This window comes from Macaca mulatta, chromosome 4 (genome assembly GCF_049350105.2).
Source record: "Macaca mulatta isolate MMU2019108-1 chromosome 4, T2T-MMU8v2.0, whole genome shotgun sequence".
In the NCBI taxonomy this organism is placed as follows: domain Eukaryota; kingdom Metazoa; phylum Chordata; class Mammalia; order Primates; family Cercopithecidae; genus Macaca; species Macaca mulatta.
In genome coordinates, this window is record NC_133409.1 from 123,574,219 (window position 1) to 123,596,960 (window position 22,742).

The 22,742-nt window shown below is 35.8% G+C and overlaps 1 protein-coding gene across 1 annotated transcript in view; it reads left to right on the top strand.

Moving 5' to 3' along the window:
• KHDRBS2 (KH RNA binding domain containing, signal transduction associated 2) overlaps positions 1–22,742 on the top strand; it is a 583,766-nt gene that overhangs the window by 356,448 nt on the left and 204,576 nt on the right. Inside the window, exons 5-6 of the mRNA XM_015136629.3 lie at positions 16,604–16,731; positions 22,085–22,283. Coding sequence (XP_014992115.1) covers positions 16,604–16,731; positions 22,085–22,283 — 327 coding nt within the window. The remainder of the gene's footprint in view (positions 1–16,603; positions 16,732–22,084; positions 22,284–22,742) is intronic.

Consider the following 22,742-nt stretch of genomic DNA (forward strand, 5'->3'; position numbering starts at 1 on the left):
TCTAAGAAACTGACAAACTGTGGTTCAAAGTTTCAATATCATTTTGAATCCCCACCAGCAAAAAAAAAAAGAGAAATCCCGTTGCTCCACATCCTCACCAGCATTTGGTGGTGTCAGTGTTCTGGATTTTCCAAATTCTAAGAAGTACATACGGTATCTCACTCTTTTAATTTGCAATTCCCTAATGACGTATGATTTTGAGCATCTTTTCATACACTTACTTGTCTGACCTAATACCACTTTCACCTTTGCTCACTAAATTCTATACATCTGTACATCTTTGATGAAGGGTATGTTTAGATCTGCTCATTTTTAAGTTGTTTGTTTTCTTCTTGTTGATTTGTAATGAGTTTTTTGTATATTTGGGATGACAGTCCTTGATCAGATATGTCTTTTGTAAATATATTTTTTCCAAGTCTGTGACTTGTCTTCTCATTCTCTTGAAATCCAGATACATTTAAAAATTTATCCTGCATAATTTTTCACTTTTCATTTTAACTAAGTCAGTGTTTGCATTGATAGCAATGATGAACATAAAAGTCCCTTTGTAATACTGAGGAAGAACTTGACAATTTTTCCAATATTGACTTTTATATATATATATATATGTATATTTAAATATACCACAGTTACATTCTAAATATGGATAAAATAAAGGTGGAGATATCTGGAAAGCTTGGGTGGAGTCCCAAAACTCCAGTTGTGTTGCAAATAATTTAATGGAATAGCAAGAGTAATTTTTTGAGAGTAGAATTCTCTGTCTTGATATGTACAACTTTGCCTGTGTAAAATTCAGTCACTTAAAACGATACAGGTCTGTAGACCAACAACATTTTACAAATATATTTTAGCTTTTCAGAGCAAGGCCACATGAAAATCTCTCAAACTGAATTCTAAACCTCAGATGGCTGATTTGCAGGCATCTGGAGAATTAAGTTTAGAATTAAGTGCTTCAGAAACCTATGTAAATCAAATCTCTTGGAAAATGTTTTTGACCATTACAAAATAAGAATTGGAGTATGTATATTTAATCTATAAATTATCTGTATGGTGAGAAAGGGAAGAGATCACAGATCTGCTCTGTACTTACTGATGCTTTGGAAGCAATATCCACAACAGTGCAGAAGACAGCCAATTAATGGCTTTTGTGGTTTGCTAAATGCCTAAGTAAAATTGAGGTGTTTAATAACCACAAAAGCCCTTTGCTGCCACTGAAGTCCTAAGACTTCAATCTCAATTCATAGTCTATATCAACATTGAAGCTGAGCCAACAAACCAAGGCATAAAACTCTTTTTATAACATTCTCTTTCTCCTCGAGAGGGTTTGTTGATAGTATTTTTAAATCTGGTTTTTAAAATATTCTTTTCTGTTTCCCTCATTGACTTGGTAGCAAAGTAATGCATAAAATGAGATGGTGTGGAAAGCAAATTGTTATTTGAGTAGGAGTTTTATGAATAAATTATTATATAAATAGACCTTCGGCCACATTTCCAGGTGTACATAGGACCCTAATCATTTGATTTTGATTCTACTCTAGGACAATAAAAATTCAGTAGCCTGCCTTCCTCTTGCTATCACAGAAAGCTCCTTCATGACACGATCTTACGGAGACAACTGAGAAATACTTAGTTGAGTCATTATGACCACCTTCCTATTTTTCACATACAGAAATGAGGGCAGATATGACTTGTTCTCAAGGACAAAACTAGTTAATAGCAAAACTTGAATTCTGCACTCATTCCAACTTCCATTGCCTTTTGTCTGGATTGTTATAAGAGTCTTCTGTGGTAATTGGGTTTCTGTAGAACTGTTCAACACATCCCTACAACTCTAGTTTCTCATCCACATTCCTAACAGTGATCCTTCCAAAGGCCATCGTGGTGATATGCCTTCTTGTGAGGATTCACTACCTTAAGAACACAAGACTTTAATATTCCAGCCTGGCTTCCATCTACATACCCTTCTACTGTCCACTCCTGACATAATGCTTAGGAAAACTGGGTTATCATTTTGGATTGGATTATTATTATTGTGACTATTGTCACAACTATCTTCTAACTCTATTACTTTTCTGTCGTGGCTTCGTGACTTCACACATGAACATCTACCTGGATTGCTCTTTTTCATCTCTTAATGGACAAGTTCCCAACTCTATTTTTGATCACTGGATATCTTCATGTAAAAGTATTTATTTCCTTTTTATGATTAACAGACTATATATTTTGTCTTTTTAATTTTTTTCCTAAGCGAGATTATTAATGATTTTCCCATCTACTCAGAAGACAGGCTATCTACAGAAGAGAGAAATCACATCACACTGAAAGATTCCCAATTTAAAAAGTCCCTTTGTTTAGAAATGCTATTTGCTTCCCTTTTTAAAATTCAAGACAGAGAAGAGGGAATCCCACATTCAGTAACTTTTCCATCTCAGTGATGGCACTACAATTGAATCAGTTACACAAACCAAAAATGTAGACGACAGCTTTAAGTCCATTGTTTTCATTATTTCCCATGTCTAATCCATCAGCAATAATCTAATTGCCCCTTCTCTCCACCACTTATAATGGTACTGGTAAAGATGACTGCAGTACCTAATGCACGTACTGCTTACGATGGTGTCTTAACCTCTCTCTCATTTCCAGTCTAGTCCTACTTTAATCCATTTACCTCATGGCAGCCAGAATACTCTCAGATAAAAACTGGTTATTTCACTGTCCATCTTAAATATTTCTTAGGCCTTCCGTTATACCTACAATAAAGCCGAGAAGCACCACCATGATACAGAGCCTACCTATTGTCTGACCTAATATCGTTTACAACCTTGCTCACTAAATCTTTGATATATATGCACTGGCATTCTCCCTGTTCCTTAAAGATGCTCAGCTCCTTCCTGACCTTCTCATTCCATCTACCTGGAAGACTAGTGAACCACACCCTCACAAGACAGACTCCTTTTCATTTGGGTCTCAGTTCATATATTCTCTCTTCGAGTAGGGCACTGCTGACTTCCTGTCTAAACCAGCTTCCCCAGTCCCTCAGTCCTGTTGCTCTGTTTCTTTTTTTCACAGTATTACTCTCTGAACTAAGATTATTTATTCCTTTGTGGTTTTTTTAGTCTTTCCCCACATTAGAATGTAAGCTCAATGAGGGCTTTTTTACTATATTCTTATCACCTAGAACATATATATGTAAATAAACCAGCATATTTGTTTTTACTATATATAATATTCATATATTTAATAATAATATATTTATTCACTGAGGAAAGCAATAAAGGAATCCCAAATGTTCCCTTCCTGCCCTTTGGAATGCATGCCTGGTGATGTTTGCACAAGTTCAACAGAAACCCAGTTTTCTCCCTCCAGTGCTGAGCAGTATGAGCTTGTTCCAGTACTCCACAACTTAGAACAATCTAAAAATCCCACCTCAGGCAAAGGACAGGAGCATCGTGGGTAATATCCAGATATTGCTTGAAACTGAATTTCTTTTAGCTGATCTCCACTTCTTGAGATCCCATCATTTCTCTAATTGGATGAAAAAGAATCAAAGTATAACATTAATCATAGAGCTTATAAATGGCCTTATACAACTAAATGGTTACCTTCTTGCAATCAGAGTTTGAAGAATGAATTTTAAAAATGAATAAGGAAAGGGGTTGGGGAAAAATGATGACTTGCATTCTGACTCTTGATACCATGGTCTTCTCCCATGTCCGTGATGAAGGCACTTGATAGACACAAGCAACTTAGCAGTGTGGCTTAATGATCTTAAAGTACCTCATATTGAGAGTGATTCCAAGAGAGCAGGCATTGTGGTTGCTCTTTGAGATGTGGGGTTGAAGAGGAAGAGATCCAAGAACTGAAAGGAGCCTTAGAAAACAACAATCATTCCCATGATTGCTAAGAATATCTCTTGACTTCTTTGCAGTAAATCCTTTCTGCAACATACAGAATAGGATTGATTCTGACCACTTGCTGTGCATGTATATTTTGCAGAGGACAGAAAATGGGCTGCCTGATTTGGCTAACTGTAGTGCTCTTGCAGAGACTTACATAGATGGGCTGTGGAATTAGCAGATCTTGGGGGAAGCCTGAGAGCAGAGAGATGACACGTCACCCTTCAGAGGAGAACCTAGTTGTACCAGTTGCTCTGTCATGGGTCCACTAGAGCAAAGAACCCAGGTCTTTCCTATTTAGATTTGCTTCTGCTAGAAAGGCTTGGACAAAAGACTCATTTGGAATCTGAGTGAATTCACCTCAAAGATAGGCAAATACAATTTGTATTTCAACCATTGAAAGGACTCAGGTAATGGAGGAAAGAAGCCTGGCTGAACAATTCAAGAGATGTTTCCAGTTGAGGCAGAACCAATGGAAGTAAGGAAAGGAATAAATGACATACACCTGTGTCTTCTAAATATAAATCTGTGTTCTTTTCATTTTGTAATTCTAATTTATCTTATGTTGTTTTTTGGGAACTTTGACATCATATTTTGACACATCTTTTGGATGTATTTTTTTTTTTCAAATACTTTTTCACTGTATTGTACTGTATTACATTTTACAAGTTCATTTCTTCAGTTACTGACAATGGAAATAAAGTTTTTCATCATTTTCCCCTTTATAAGTATTTTCAGCTAGAATGCTTCACTTAACGTTCTTAACCTTTGCCTGCTCTCTCTCTTGCTTGGCTTTGCTAATTTTCTGTGTTAAATTCACTTTTCCCATCTGGCAATTGTTGTTGCTTTATTATGCTGGTTAGAAAAAGTGGAGCAATAATTGTTTTTAAGGACTATCCTATTCTAATATGATTAAATATTCAGAAAGAATAGTAGAAATAGTATGCAGGGTGTTTTCTTTTTCTTTTTCTTTTTTCCAAGATTGAATTTGAGGGGAGCTAGAAACTGCAAGCCAAATAAAAGGATAACTTTTTGTAAAGAGGCGGGCATGGCAATATTGTATACTCTTTACAAAGAGCTTCAAGAAAATTACTGTGACAGAATAGCTTGACAAAACTACAGCTAGAAGGAATCATCACAGCATTTTCTTTTTTTTTTTTAATTATTATTATACTTTGAGCTCTAGGGTACATGTGCATAACGTGCAGGTTTGTTACATATGTATACTTGTGCCATGTTGGTGTGCTGCAACCATCAACTCGTCAGCACCCATCAACTCGTCATTTACATCGGGTATAACTCCCAATGCAATCCCTCCCCCCTCCCCCCTCCCCATGATAGGCCCCGGTGTGTGATGTTCCCCTTCCCGAGTCCAAGTGATCTCATTGTTCAGTTCCCACCTATGAGTGAGAACATGCGGTGTTTGGTTTTGTGTTCTTGTGATAGTTTGCTAAGAATGATGGTTTCCAGCTGCATCCATGTCCCTACAAAGGACACAAACTCATCCTTTTTTATGGCTGCATAGTATTCCATGGTGTATATGTGCCACATTTTCTTCATCCAGTCTGTCACTGATGGACATTTGGGTTGATTCCAAGTCTTTGCTATTGTGAATAGTGCCGCAATAAACATACGTGTGCATGTGTCTTTATAGCAGCATGATTTATAATCCTTTGGGTATATACCCAGTAATGGGATGGCTGGGTCATATGGTACATCTAGTTCTAGATCCTTGAGGAATCGCCATACTGTTTTCCATAATGGTTGAACTAGTTTACAATCCCACCAACAGTGTAAAAGTGTTCCTATTTCTCCACATCCTCTCCAGCACCTGTTGTTTCCTAACTTTTTAATGATCGCCATTCTAACTGGTGTGAGATGGTATCTCATTGTGGTTTTGATTTGCATTTCTCTGATGGCCAGTGATGATGAGCATTTTTTCATGTGCCTGTTGGCTGTATGAATGTCTTCTTTTGATAAATGTCTGTTCATATCCTTTGCCCACTTTTTGATGGGGTTGTTTGTTTTTTTCTTGTAAATTTGTTTGAGTTCTTTGTAGGTTCCGGATATTAGCCCTTTGTCAGATGAGTAGATTGCCAAAATTTTCTCCCATTCTGTAGGTTGCCTGTTCACTCTGATGGTAGTTTCTTTTGCTGCATCACAGCATTTTCATTTGGGGAAATATATAGGAGAACTTCTAGGAGCGATTTTCTCATGAGGAAATATAGCAAATGTCTTTCTTTCTAAACCAAAAATGTAGAATTCAGCATTTTAAAAATAAAACAAAAAGCAGCAGCCACTAAATAATTGGTATAATATTGTAAATAAATTAAATATTTTAAACCAACAAAAAGGATCAAAGTTGAATTGAGCATGCGCCGATTCAGAGAGTATTAAAGAAGGCTTCCATCCGTGCCTACTGTTTTATTGAAATGTTTCTTTAATTGTTGTTTACCATTACATTACATGAACAAGTGTAGGGAGCTAGTCATCTACATGTGCTTTAACTCCCCTGGATCAGAACTTTCCTCCATTCTCTTCCCAGAACCTACATTAGTGCCTGCTACTTACCTGCTCCTCAAAAATGCACTGACTACATAAAAGGATGATTTATTTAGCAAAACTCCTTCAGGAACTTAAAAAACATCTAATAGGTTAAATGCATCCCTGTCTTGAATATATAAATTTTCCATGTCCAAAGGAAGGCCTGGAATTCCTAGGTTATTGGTAAAATATCACCTACAGGACCTATATCCTATCAACCTTTTTTATGCATAGCATGTATACACTTTTCTCTCAGTGTTTCTTTATTATTATAGTTTCTTGGTTAAGATTTGGTCCCATGAGATCATACTGAGAACCATCAGTTCTGTCTCAACCAAGAGTTCATTTTATATACTTTTGAATAAAGGTGGATAACTTGCTGAAGTATTAAATCAATGCCTATTTTGACTTTAAATGAAATAAAACTCCTATATCATGTGTACAATAATTTGCCAAGAAAATTGATTGAAAAAAGTAGTCATTTTGACTTTACCTAGACAAATGAAACTTGTTACTTTTAGAATTACAAGTCAAATCTGTCATTTAATATTATCTAAACATTTGTCTACTATCCTGAATTTACCCTGAACAGTGATTCATTTTCTAGGGTAGGATGGATAAAAGCATAACGTCAAATACATAAGTTTTTTGTTGCTCATTCACAAGGTCTGGGGTCTTAAAACCTTGTGTGGCCAAAGTTTAATAAAGTCAAATAAAACAAGATAGAAAATAAGCCTTTCCAATCTTCCTGCAAAATGTCTAAATAATATCTGTATTGATATTATCTTATGCTCTGATTATTTTTGAGTAATGGGCAGTATGACTTTAGTAATGGGAAAATAAGATAAAACATTGTTTAGGTACAGAAATTTACAATCACTCACTGTTTAAGATACAAAGCCCACAACATTTTGACTTTGTGATATCCAATCTTCTTTGATGAATAACTTTTATAAAGCCTTTGTATAAAACTTATGCAGAGTCATGCACAAGCAGATGCTTAATAAATCTTAATTGACTGCTCTTTGACTACATTTTGATAATGAGGTTTTTTCTGGTTCTGAGTCTGGACTGATTAAAACTCATGCTGTGGTGGCTAGGAGATGTTATCTAACAACATGTTCTGTTTTGCTAAATGATATCCACCACAGCACTAGCTTGCTACCCATTCCAACTTAGTTGGAATAGCTTGCTATTTTCTGAAATAGCTTGCTACCCATTCCAACTTAGTTGCAGGTCTGGTATTGGGCAGAACCCAACACTTTCCACACCTTCTTTACTACTGCGGTAAAAGTGCCCTAATCTGTTTGTAGGAGCTAAGAAAATTCCAGTTCTCTTTGTCATGGCCTAGAAAGGCTAAAGACTACATATCATTTCCATACATATCATTTCTGTTGATTTCTGAAAGTATTGGCATTACCAGAGTTGAGTGTACATTCACATGTTACCAGTGGCTATAATCACAGTTTTAAATGTCCAGCACCAGTGTCCATTGTATCCTCAGAAGAAGGAATTTGGCAGGAAAATGGTCCCTCACTGCACCACCAGGTAGCCTGTCTACACCTGTCATTACCTGGCATCCATATGCAAGTGAAATAATCTTCCCAATTTGTATTTGGGCAAAATGCCATCGTAACAGATGGACATGAGTGTGTGTAACTGGGAAATTATGCATATACATTAAATATGCAGACTATGAGCATAGGTCCTTTCTAGGAACATCCAAACATCTGTTTGGTCTGAGCTTTTGTGTATACTGTTTACACCATATGGCGTCACGGTGGGAGGGCCTTGTCGGGCAGAAAGGAGCACTCATGAATTTCATGGAAATTATTTAATGGGGGAATTGGCCTTACCTTGGACAAAAGGAACATGGAAAATTATTGTGAATATCTTTGCTATTATTTTAAATAACAAAGTTTTAAAATTTATTTTGATAGCAAAAAAGCAGATTATTTGGACACTATAGGAAAATAAATTTTAAATTCTGATCAATTATAAAAAATATCTATGATGCCAGGCACGGTGGCTCATGCCTGTAATCCCAGCATTTTGGGAGGCTGAGGCAGGTGGATCACTTGAGCTCAGGAGTTCGAGACCAGCCTGACCAACATGGCAAAACCCTGTCTGTACCAAAAATACAAAAAAAAATTAGCTGGACATGGTGGCCTGTACCTGTGGCCCCAGCTACTCAGGAGACTAGGGTGGGAGAATCTCTTGAGCCTGGGAGGTGGAGTTTGTAGTGAACTGAGATCATGCTACTGTACTCCAGCCTGGGCAACAGAGAGAGACCCATCTCAAAATATTTATATATATGTGTATATATATATATATGTGTGTGTGTGTATATATATATATATATATGATATGCATGTGCTATTTAAGCCCCAGTAGATATTTTAAAGGTTCACTCAAACTTTAGTCTTTTCTGTCTGAAATCAAAGCCATAAGATTAAACTAATCATCATTTTTAAAGCTACTTTATAATTCATCTTGCAAGAGGAATCTTTTTAGAGTGTGTATATTTCATTTACTGCAGGTATATGCCAAAACAGTAAAGCATTCTTTACTATTTGAAGTGTGGAATCCCAGTAATTTGTAGTTCTATCTAACATACCATTAAGGTTTATCCCTAGATATAACTTACATTTTTTTGACAAGTGGAGCATTATCTTCAAAATATGGGTAGGCCTAGGGATTATTTAAGTTTTGTAATATTCTAGTTTTCCAGAAAAATGAAATACACATGTTAATTTTTTTTTATTATGTATTGATTTTTAATGACTGGAAATTCATTTTTCCTCTTTGTTCATTCGGAATTGCCTTTGTCTCTTTTGTCTTTATTCACATACTTAGGTAAATATTTGTCTATCTCTAACTCTTTATCTCTCCAGAGTGTTTTAATACTAAAGTAATAAAACAATACTAAAATAATATTATGTAAGTATAAATTATCTCATTACCATTTATGAACTCATGTTTTTACTTTTTAATGATTATCTATGTTAGCAAATTGAGCATAAAATTTATAAATGCTATAAAACTATAACCACTCATTCATATGTATTGTATGACTCCCAAATCTTAGAACTTAATACTACTCAAGTGAACTAATATGTAATATATTTCTGATGTTGTTTCCAAAGTAAATTTGGAATAATTTGTTTACTCATATCTTGAAAATTTTATATAACAGAAGCATCAGCAACACATGCAACAAATAAACATCAACAGGATATTCTAGTTTCAGCTAGACTCATGTACTAATGAATGAAGATTAATTCAAAGTTAGACCTAATGCTTAAGAAAGGACTGGAAAAAAAGCACTATAATATAAAACTTTCAGGGTTTAGAAAATTATATATGTTATAAAAATAATGCACAAGAACTCATTTTGGACAGAGGTACCAAGAACATACATTAGGGAAAAGACAGTCTCTTTAATAAATGTTGCTGGGAAAACTGGATAACCATATGAGGAAGATTGAATCTGGACTCCCATCTCTAACCATATACAAAAATAAAATCAAAATAGATAGAAGACTTAAATATAAGAACTCAAACTATGAAACTACTAAAAGAAAACATTGAGGAAACTGTCTATGACATTGGTTTGGGGCAAGATTTCATGAGTAATACTTCAAAAAGCATAGGCAACTAAAACAAAAATGGATAAATGAGATCACAGTAAGCTAAAAGGCTTCTGCACAGCAAATGAAACAATCAACAAAGTGAAGAGACAATACACAGAATGGAAGAAATATTTGCAAATTACACATCTGGCAAGGGATTAATTACCAGAATATATAAGGAGCTCAAACAGCTCAATAGGAAAAAAGCAAATAATCTGAGTTTAAAATGGTCAAAAGATCTGAATAGACATTTCTCAAAAGAAGACATACAAATTCCAACAGGCATGTGAAAAAAATGCTCAACATTATTAATCATCAGAGAAATGCAAACCAAAACTACAATGAGATATCAACTCACCCCAGTCAAAATGGCTTTTCTCCAAAAGACAAGCAATAGCAAATGCTGGCAAGGAATTGGAGAAAGGGGAACCATCATACACTGTTTGGTAGGAATGTAAATTTGTACAAACACTATGGAGAACAGTATGGAGGTTCCCCAAAACACTAAAAATAGAGCTACCATATGATCCAGCAGTTCCACTGTTAGGTATATTTATCCAAAAGGAAAAAAATAGCAAACCAGTATATCAAAGAGATTTCTGTAGGCCCGTGTTTATCACAGCACTCTTCTCAATAGCTAGTGTTTGGAATCAGCCTAAGCATCCATCAATGGATGAATGAAAAAAGAAAACATGGTTGGTATACAGGATGGAATATTATTCTGCCATAAAAAGAATAAAATCCTGTCATTTGCAACAACGTAGATGGAACAAGTCATCAGGTTAAGCAAAATAAGCCTGGCACAGAAACACAAATTTTACATGTCCTCACTCATATGTGAGAGCTAACAATTAAAACAATTGAACTCACTGAGATAGAGTAGAACGATGGTTACCAGAGACCAGGAAGAATAGTGGGAAGGAGGGGGGAAAGTTGGGATGGTTAATGGGTGCAAAAATATAGTTAGAATGAATAAGATCTAGCATTGGGGTAGTACAACGAAGTGAATATAGTCAAAAATAATTTATTATATAATTTAAAATCACTAAAAGAGTGGAATTTGAATGTTCCCCATACAAAGAAATGACAAATACTTGTGGTGATAGATACCCCAATTGTCCTGATGTGATTATTACAAATCATATACCTATATCAAAACATCACATTTACTCCATAAATATATATATATATACACATGTGATATACCCATAATAATTGAAAATAAAAATTTTAATAGCTGAAAATATAAGGCACAGAATATATTCAGTCTAGACAGTATTTAAGAGTTCAACTATCCCTAGATTTGGACATTTTAAAAAGTGTTTTCGGCCAGGCGTGGTGTCTCACACCTGTATTCCCAGCACTTTGGGAGGCCGAGGCAGGTGGATTATTAGGTCAGGAGTTCAAGACCAGCCTGACCAAGATGGTGGAACCCCGTCTCTACTAAAAATACAAAAATTAGCCGGGTGTGGTGGTAGGTACCTGTAATCCCAGCTACTCAGGAGGCTGAAGCAGGATAATCACTTGAACCCGGGTGGCAGAGGTTGCAGTGAGCCGAGATCACACCACTGCACTCCAGCCTGGGTGATACAGTGAGACTCCATCTCAAAAAAAAAAAAAAAAAAAAAAATTTTCTTCCGTGTTTTTTTTTTTGAAGCATTTAAGTGCCTCATTGCTATAAATAATGTGGTGCATATGTTTTGATTATCTAATCAGGAAAACCAGAATTTATTAAAAATCTGGGTAAGTTAGCATTTAATGATATAAATATTGCAATTGATAAATCAACTATTTTCTTTTTTTTTTTTTAAATTTATTTATTATTATTATACTTTAAGTTGTAGGGTACATGTGCATAACGTGCAGGTTTGTTACATATGTATACTTGTGCCATGTTGCTGTGCTGCACCCATCAACTCGTCATTTACATCAGGTATAACTCCCAATGCAATCCCTCCCCCCTCCCCCCTCCCCATGGTAGGCCCCGGTGTGTGATGTTCCCCTTCCTGAGTCCAAGTGATCTCATTGTTCAGTTCCCACCTGTGAGTGAGAACATGCGGTGTTTGGTTTTCTGTTCTTGTGATAGTTTGCTAAGAATGATGGATTCCAGCTGCATCCAAGTCCCTACAAAGGACTCAAACTCATCCTTTTTTATGGCTGCATAGTATTCCATGGTGTATATGTGCCACATTTTCTTAATCCAATCTATTTTCTGTGATATAAATTTGCATTAAAATTATGATTAGAAAATTTCTGTCTCTATACATAATTTTACTGTTTTCTTAGACAGTCTTCATCCTTCAGTTATCACAAGTATGTGTAGTTGACACTCAAATGTACTCCGTTAACCCAGATCTGAATTTCTAAGATAAGCCTGAAGGTCTCTCTGACATTTTAAACAGAAGGTTATTCGAACCAAATACAAATTCTCCACCTTCAAATTTTTTTTCATTTCCCTTTTTCTCTGGCTTAATGACTCATTATACTTCTAGCCATTTCTGCACCTAGAAACTTCATTTGTTTCTACCTTTCCCATTCATACCATATGTTTTCTACTAGAGCACTCTTAAATGACCTGTGGTTGCCCATATTATCTCTCTCATATTCTACCACACACATGAACGCACTAATCTTTTCATTATTGCCACAATTTATCTGTGTCAACCAATTTGTTCCAATCTCTGGCTCAAGATATGGTTTGTGTTTGCCCGTCTTCATGAGTCTTTGTTATTTTCTTATTAAGTAAAGTATTGAAAAAATTGGACAACATACAATTTATTTTCTTAAAAATACTCATTACTACCCTCTTTGGTCATCAGTAGTCAATTTCATGTTTAACCATTCTCTAGCCACTTTAAAGTAAAAGAGAAACAAGCAGTTCAATTTAATCATACATAGTATAAAGTATGTTGAATGGGTTAGGCTCGACTATCATTATCATAAATGGATTTACCAAAGCTCTCAGCCTTGTGATCTTAGAAACTTGATTTTATCAGCAGTCCATATATTAGTTTGGGTCCTCCAAGAAGCAGATGTAATAATGGGATTAAACATGTAAGCGTTATATTAGGAAAATCTTCTTGTGACAAAAAAAGAGGGAACCAAAGAAGGCTGGAGAGCCCTCGCCCTACAATATCTGACCTCAAGGAAAGAGGGGTGGAATCCTTATGGATTGCCCTGGTGCAATGAAGTTATAAGGTAAGTTCAGCAGTGCTATTAAGGAATCCCTGGAGGCATAGTTAGAGCAATCCTGTGTGGCCAGGAATGGATCTGTGTTAGCATTTAACCACATTTGGTTATCAGCTGGGAGAAGCTTTTGGGTAGCATAGCCTTGGAAGCAACAGGATTTTAGAGCACAGCAACTGGAATCTTTGGTCAATTACCTCTGTAGTTGCTGGTCTGTATTCTCTTGGCCACCACAACTCTGACAGGTGGTTTATTTCTCAAAGCATAGCCCTCTAGCGAAACTCATAAGAAATTCAGTTACATTATATTAGTTGCTTTGCTTACACTAAGAATTAACCTGCAGTGTCAAATATTCATATTAATAATAATAAATCCCCTCCATGTTAGATTTCTGTCTAGGAGCTGAACTCCAATGCAGTTGAATTGGTGAGCATGGACTCTGAGCAAAGATTTAAATGGGCAATTCAAACTGTAGTGACACCAGGATATGACATTTGGATATATTTGCCTCCAACTAAGGCTACAGCTGCTCCAAGAAACATTCAGATCACACATGGACCCAAGAACTCCCCCTCTAGGTAGGGCTGGAGAAAGGCTGCTGAAGTACGCTCCTCAAGTGTATCTCTCATGTACTGTGCTGACTGGTCCACTCTGTATTTGTTAGCTTTTGCACAAAACAAACCACCACAATACTTACTGGCATAAAGCAGCAATTTATTATCGATTTCTCCAGATTCTGGGGTTGGCCAGGTGATTTTTCTGACTGCACCAGCTTGACTGGGACAGGATGGCTTAGGATATCTGGAGATTCAATCCTCACTGTCATGTCTGGGTACTCAGACAGGATGGCAGGGAGAGCAGGGATGACTGGAGCCTTTCTCCATGTTACCTCTCATCCTCCAGAAAGCTAGTCTAGGCTTCTTCACCAGGTGGCATAGGGATTTCCAGTAAGAAGAAAAGGAAAGCTCCAATATGCAAGCATTTTTCTAATCTCTGCTTTTGTCATGATGTTTTAGCTAAGGCAAATCACATGGCAAATCCCAGAGTCAGTGTGGTGGAAACTATCTAAGGATATGGATGCAGGGAATCCTGAACAAATTGGCTTAGTCTGTGACACCATCTGATTAGTATGTTGCTCTTCCTCTCTCTCTTCCCCAGCCTCCTTGACTTCATCCTTTTCCTCCTATTCCTCATTCTTCTTCTTCATATTCTTTATTAGTATAAAATGAATAAGATCACATCTACATTCTTATATTTTCTGATTCTGGTGTAAAAAATATTTATGCTCTAAGGTACACTTCTATCTATGTTGAATTCAATTGCAATTTGTTAAAATGTTTATTCTAACCCTCAGTCTTGCCAACAGTGACAATCCATATCTTTCTACAATTCATAAGCACCCCAAGTATCTATGTGTTTTCCTCAGAGAAGAAGCTACAAATATCCCCTTTGAAACTGGTAAACATTACGTTGTGAAATTATGGGATTAATGTTTCATTTTGATAGTACCTGGTCAGTTCACTCAGTAGTGGCAATTCATTATATTTCCTGATTCTAATAAAATAATAGACATGTTTCTTCTTAAGTTTAGTTGTTTGAATGAGAAAATTAGGAGGTAGAAATTGAATAATATACGGCTTGTTAGAAACTATAATTTTCTCCTCTATGGCTCTTCTGTCAGCTAACTGTGTTGAGGCTATTATCACTATAATCAGGTGCTGAAGAATATAAACATGAAAGCAACATGCTAAAAATAAAATTAAGTGAAATGCTTTGGGGCTTTTTGCTTGTAATCTAGGTGGTTTCTAGAGCACGAGGTAAAGCTGTGCCAAAGAAATCCTTGGAGGCTGAATGCTTCCCTGCCATTTTCTAGACAGAGGTGTGTGGGTGACCCTACACAGTTTTCATCAGTACCACACGTATGCAGAGCTACACTGACATCGTTTGGTGCGGATGATAATCTTAATTTTTAGTCTCACAGATAGGCCTCAGACAATATTGCTGTTAGCCAAACCTCTACAAATATAGTGTTAACTCCTGGACCCCTCTCCTCACCACTAGAAGAGCCACTAGATTGATTTCACTTAAACTATGTTTCCAGAAAAATAATTGATCAGATTGGCCATTTGGCACAAATAACCAGTTACTCAATTTTGTACTATTCAACCAGGGGTGTGTGAGCATGTGTGTGTGTGTGTGTGTGTGTGTGTTGATTAGTAAAAAGAGAAACAGGTGACACTGGCACTTGTTTTTTGAAGGTAGCATTTACCTTTAATGATTCAGCTCCACTCTTGTGTCCTCTTGAATTGGCTGGTATATTTCTGCCCTGATAAAGGAAAAAGTCCCTTTGACTTTGACTGAATCTCTGGTTGTTATTGTGAAATTTGCCTTTTTCTCTGGCTCACACTTTCCCTTAGGCCAATACTGGAACTCGTAGAAAATTGGTAGTGTTTAAATATTTCACACTGTGGTCAGATGCAGTGGCTCATGCCTGTAATCCCGGCACTTTGGGAGGCTGAGGTGGGTGGATCACTTGAGGCCAGGAGTTCAAGACCAGCCTGGTCAACATGGCGAAACCCTGTCTCTACAAAAATTTCAAAAATTAGCCAGGCATGGTGGTGTGCGCCTGTAATTCCAGCTACTCCGGAGGCTGAGACAGGAGAATTGCTTTAACCCGGGAGGCGGAGACTGCAGTGAGCCGAGATCATGCCACTGTACTCCAGCGTGGGTGACAGAGACTGTGTCTGAAAAAAGTAAATAAATAAAAAATGAAAATAAATAAATAAATAAAATTTCACATCAAGCTATTTAGTTGGATTCTGCAGCTGCTGGTGGTCTGAAGTAGAGACATACTATCCTACTTCTTTATGGTTGTAATACATGCTCAGTGTCTACTCTGGACCCTTGGGATGGCTGGTTTTTGTTTATGCATCAGAAACTATTTGAGTATCACGTAGTCATTCATATTCTACACACATTCGTTCAGATGAAGTTATTTTTTAGTAATTGTCATGTTAACAATCATAACTTTAGTACATTCCAAGTTTTTGTTTTATGTTGCTGTCTTCCCTTTTCCAGCTAACACATCTCAGCAAATCTAATGTGATGTCCTGCTGAGTATTTTCTTGATAAAATAAGCAATTCCAATTTCTCTATATAAAAATAGGAATTTAAAATATATACACTTTTTAATATCATTTTTTATTTTTGCATATAAGGTTCCAGGAAACAAATGAAAAAAATTATTTCCTATTGTGTTTTGTTTTGTTTCTTTTTTTTTTTTTTTTCCAACTCTGAGAACGGCATGTCCCATTTTTAACTCATCACATCATGTTTTTTTTCCAGGACTACAATGATGAAATTCGTCAGGAACAACTACGTGAATTATCTTACTTAAATGGCTCAGAGGACTCTGGTCGTGGCCGAGGTATTAGAGGCAGAGGGATCAGAATAGCTCCCACAGCTCCTTCAAGGTACATTCATTCTTACTTTAAATAAATTAAGGATGATGGCAGGCCTTTTCTGCCCTGCTTTATGTCATGATTATCACTAGCAGTAAACAGCAACATCAGCCACAATCACTACCACCACAGCAAAAACAATAACGATGAAAGCTTATCAGGTACAGAAGAGCTTTACACATATTAACTCACCAAATCCTCCATACTAGGAGATAACTAGCAACTACAGGTGAGAAATTAAAGTAGAGAAAGGTGTAGGAAATTAACCTAGGGTCACGTAGACAGTCTGACTCCAGAATTCACAGTTTATACTCTTAACAACTACCCCGAGAAAATAAGGCAGCAAACCGGAGATTTTCTACTTTCCTGTTCTATCCTCAGGATAAGAACACACAGATGATACAACTATTCACCTCTTCAAACCAAGATACCCTTGTATGAAGAGAAAACTGTAAACTTTTTCTGTGTTTTAAATGGTCCTTGAATTGATATAGTCTTGCTAGATAAGGAAGTAGATAGATAGAAGTACAGAGAGAGATACAGATAACATATGTGCCATCAGCCCAGAAGGCCAGAACACTTCTTGCATGGCTGATGGTAAGGATATTCAAAGTTCAGAGGGTACTTATAGCTCCTCTTGGTGATCAGAGAGGATTTTATTTGATTTTGCTTATTTGCAAAGAAATTGGTATCTTTTTGTATTAGAATTTGTTTTGCAGGATTCTGAATTGTTTGAGATTTTAATAGAAGGCATTGGTTTGAAAAGAGTTAAAGTAAAAAATACTCATAGCCTTCACAGAACAACTGTGTGATTTAATCATTCTCTTCACCTTGTTATAATTGGCCCTTAAATCTCTAAAGGACAGAGATCTAAAATATTATTTCATATATTACATAAAAATTATCTTAAGATATGCTAAGATATTTTTCAGATTCAGTTTATTTACTTAAATTATACTTCAAATACTTTCAACCACCACTATCAACATAGCCACTGTTTGTTAACACTTAAATCAAAAATATCTCAAAATGTTTCTCACTGGTCAGAAACAAAAGTAAAGAATGATAAATTACCAAATAAAATATCAAGGAATACTATTTACTAGAGGTAAAATGCGGTAACTCTAGAAATTCTGTTTCACTAAAAGCAAAACTTCTGAATGTGTTCTAGAGCTTATTTATATTTTATCTTTAAAAAATCAAAAATAAGCTCTCTAATGCTGTTCAGGATCATTTGTTTATGCTAAGAATTAATGTGACATAACACAATACTGTACTTTTTTATGGGATGAGTGTTTTATAAAACCGTGTACATTTCTAAACTCATCTTGATGAGGTAAAAAAGACATTATTGCTAGTCATCTTTAATGGATTTAATCATAAGTTAAATCATATGAAATTGCAACTTTTGTAGTTCAACAAATGCCAATTTTACAGCTTTATGTGGTTGAAACTAAATATATATTTAGGATGCCTGAGGAGGGCACACACTTTTCTATTTCGTATGCCTTAAAATGGGGGGGGCATTAAAATAATGAATTTATCTGCATTTGATAGTATGAAATCATCATAGTAATAGATTTTGTTTTGTTATTGATATCCCTTAGTTGAATTTTGCATCTGGCATTTTTGAGTGGACCATATAAGATTTTAATTTCAGAGAAGCCTTATTCTAAGATTTCAATCCATTTAAATAATTGAATATAGGATAGTGCATTATGGTCTGGATTTTAATATATCTTCTTAGAAGAAAAATTTGATTGAAAGATTTTACTGTTTAATCCCATATAACATACAGATCTGATACTATATACATAAAAATAAAATTAAATTAACATTAAAAATTAAATTTCACTTCCAATGCTGTACTGATATCATTAGCGGTGCTAGCATTAATGAGAGGAAATGAAACAGAATTTTATTGTCTTCTGTTTCAAACAGTATGATGAACTGTATCTACAATTTAAAATGAATAAGAAAATAGCCTTGCAAAATAGAAAATCATATTACTAAGAGAACTTTGCATGAGTTAACAGTTGCTAATTTGAATTAAGTCATGAAATTATTACTGTATGAAGTTATTTAATTACACTTATCAAAAAGATGATATCTAGAATATTTTTAAATTATATAATTTGTTGAAAATATATTTAATTAAAACAATTTGCATTTCAATAATCCTATCTATAACTTTAATTTTCCAATAATAATGTGCACCAGAGAATAAAGTGTTACATCTGTATATTGTAATAATAATTTATTTTGAATAATTGATGAATAAAAATATATGACATCTCTAAACACATATCACCACTACATGTTACAGTGAGTGCAGTCACTGGAAAATGAAACATTAGGGGTAAATTTTGAAGGCTTTTGTTTACCACATTGAGAACTAATACATAGAACTAATAGAGTTTTTTTAAAAAGGAGAGTAATCATATTTATTTATATGAAAGACTACTCAGTTATCACTGTGGATGATGCAGAAGAGTTACAGTGATTGAGAGAGAGAGACAGAGACAGAGAAACCATCTTATAGCAGGGGAGCCAATGAGAAAATGAGTCCATCATCCAAGGCAGGTAACAATGAGCAGCATTTGGAATAGACAGGGATAGGGCCAGATTAGAGATTGACATTTATATGAATTAATGCCAATTAGATGTTGGATAAGAAGGGTTCCCCAAGAGAAAGATAAATTTTTGGTGTCTAGCCTGATGAGAAATTGGTGATATCATTAAGAGTAGGTGAAGGATCAAATTAAATGAAGAATATAATTATTCCTATAAATAATCTGAGCTTTGTGGATGGCTGGTGTGACCTCAGGCAGGTAACTTGTACTCTCCATGCCTTAATATCTCAACTTATGTTTAAAATAGTTTAGAACTGCCCACATGACAAGCTTGTCAAGATGCTTAAATTAGAGTATTCATTTAAGGCAGTGGTTCCCAAATTGGCCTGTATTCTGGAATCACTGGGAGCTCCCTGTCTCCAGAGATTGTGGTTTAATTGGCCTAGGATATGGCCTGGAATTTGGAACTTTCAAAAGATTCTCAAGTGACTTTAACATGCAGGCAAGTTAAGAAACTTCTGATATAAGGAAGACAAGCCAAGATATGGCATTGTGTTAGGAAGAAAGAGATTATAGTCATCATCAGAGGTAGGGATTGCAGGGTGCAACCATGAGATCAAGGACAGAAATTGGGTACATCCAGATTCCAAAGTGGGTCCAGGAATAGAAGCCAGTGAAGTAGGATAAGGAGTAAGAAGGAGGAATGAGGAAAAGTAGAGAAAAGCAGAGTCATAAAAGTCGGAAGAAACATTTTCCAGATAATGGTCCACAATCTTCAAAATAGTAGAAATGTGCTGTGGCATGGAGACTGTAAAGAAATCTAGTGGATTTGGAAATCAGTAGGCTACTGGTGATCTCAGCCAAGAGCACTTTCAAAAGAGGGGTGAAAGCAAGAACTAGACTGATAACATTCAGTTCAGAAATGTAGAGGAAGTCAGACAAATAAAGGAAAGGATCCTGTGGTGTGGTTTTAGCCAGGGGCAGTATCCTAAAAAGAAGTGATGTGAATTAAGTTGGAGGAGAGAACAAGGAGGTTAATATTCCAGGGAAAGAACATAGTGGGTAAGAGGTAATGAGTCAGGTTCAGGAGACAGGTTTGCTAGGACTGTGTCTGGTAGTCAGTTGATGAAGGAAGAAAATGGAAAATTAGATTTGATATGATGAGCATCATATAATATTAGAGCAGAAGGAAGTATTAAAAATTTATAAATCTGCATTTTACTCATTAGAAAAATATATCTACCTCAAGCCTGGGTAGTTATAATACTTACCCATGACTATTCAATGGTATAGTGAAGACTTGTGCATATAGTTTACAGTAGGGTGACCATATAAATTTATTGTCCACACATGGATACTTTTGAGAGTGTTAAAATGCTAAACTGAACAGGAAGCTAGGACAACAGTTCTAAAACCTGGACATATGCTCATCTTGCTAATGAGGAAATGGAAATGTGCTTGGAGGAGCAGTGAAGGCAAAATTGGTTTTTACATCCCTTTATATATTATCATGATAATACAGAATACTGTATTCTCAGCCATGTTGTACTTGAAGCCAGCACTGGGCCTCTGGGTCTTTGTGTTTCACCCTTTCCCAATCTAGGAGAGTATTCTTTATACATTAGACTCACAATAAGTTATCTGATCATTTCTCTATTCATCAGCTCTATAAGCTATTTAAAACTTTTTAAAGGCTTTTCCCGCATTCGTATTCTTCACTCATAAAAGCTCACTTTTACTTTAAGCAAGAAAGAGCAATCTGACTGCTATTCATAGCAGACAGCATAACCTACGTCCCCATATGTGGCTACAGCCAAATACTGTGATTGTTGACATCCCAATGATCATCATTTTTTTTCCCAAAGCTTTAGTGTTCCCACTGAAAGCAGTGCTATCTAGAGGCCAACCTTTCAGACATAATAATAAAAAGTGAAATAACTGTGCTTTTGCCCAAAGACTTCAGACAAACACTCAACCTTTCTAAAAGCTTCAAAATACCATAAAAATTGGCTACAACCATTTGATCTTACACTTTTATTGCAAGCTAATTTTGTATCAAGAACTGCAATACAAAGTATTCAGTGTATTATTTTTATTACAGATACTAAAGTATTCCTCTAACACCATAGTTACCATAAGAAAATATATTCTGTCAGGAACTGCACCAGCTCAGGGGGTTACATGCATGATGATAAATCAGTGACAAAGAGTTGTGATTTCAAGTGACCTCAAACTTAAACTGCTGTAATAAAATGATATCACTATGGTTAGACTTCCACATTTTATTTAAGTGCAGACAACTTTTTTTTTTTTTTTTTTTTTTGGTGAATGACAGCATTGCCCATCACTGTCTATAATCCCCAGCATAGAGGAGATGTAGACATCCAGCTGCTCAGTTTCAGAGATGGTCCAGTGAGTCATATATCAGACAATGCTCTGATTTGTGTCTTCTTGGAGAATTTGGAATTTAATGGGGTTATATTCAGAGTGGGTTTTTCTTTGTTTTTTTTTTCTTTGTTAGGGTTTTTAGTTATGTAAAAGACAATAACAAAGTATTTTACATGGTTTTTCTAATCATAGTCAGTATTTGCAATTATTGTCTTCTATAGATATCAACACACTTTGTATCTTATATAATTTCTGTTAAACACACACACACACAGAGAGAGGGAGAGAGAGAGAAATTTGTATTTCTTTCACTGTATGGAGGCTGTGAGATGAAAGCTTTTTCTGTGATAGTCTCTTTTCTCGCATCACCTGTTTCTCATCTATACATGACTTGTTTCTCTTAGGGGCCGTGGGGGTGCCATTCCTCCTCCCCCACCACCTGGACGAGGTGTTCTCACCCCTCGAGGAAGCACTGTAACCCGTGGAGCCCTTCCAGTGCCACCTGTAGCAAGAGGTGTCCCTACCCCTCGAGCCCGGGGGGCAACAACAGTGCCAGGATACAGGGCGCCTCCTCCTCCAGCCCATGAAGCTTATGAAGAATACGTAAGTACTCTCAAGAAATAAGTTGTAAGGATGAGTTCAATTGATTAGTTAACAAGCTACGTCTCAAACCGTTCATATACCATGAATATAGCAGGTAATGTTTGTTGCAGAAACGAATGTCATTTGCAAGAGAATTTAAGCAGTGCGTTTAAATGAGAGCATTTTGAGAAAAGGTTTCATTTTACAGGTGTCATCACTGTTAGTGCTAGTTAAAGAGCTTGTATTTTAAGAACCAAACTATCCTGAGGCTTTCTTATCCTTAGGAAGTTTGATCAGATTTCAAATGAGAAATAATTATAAACAAAAAGTGAATTGCCATGTATTCAGAGATTTCCGGAACTTGATAAATATTAGCATAAAACTCAGAAATATTTGACAAATATAATATGATTATATTATACACTTTGGGACTATTGTAAGACCGTGTGGCTGGTCTTTCATTTATATATCCTGACTCTT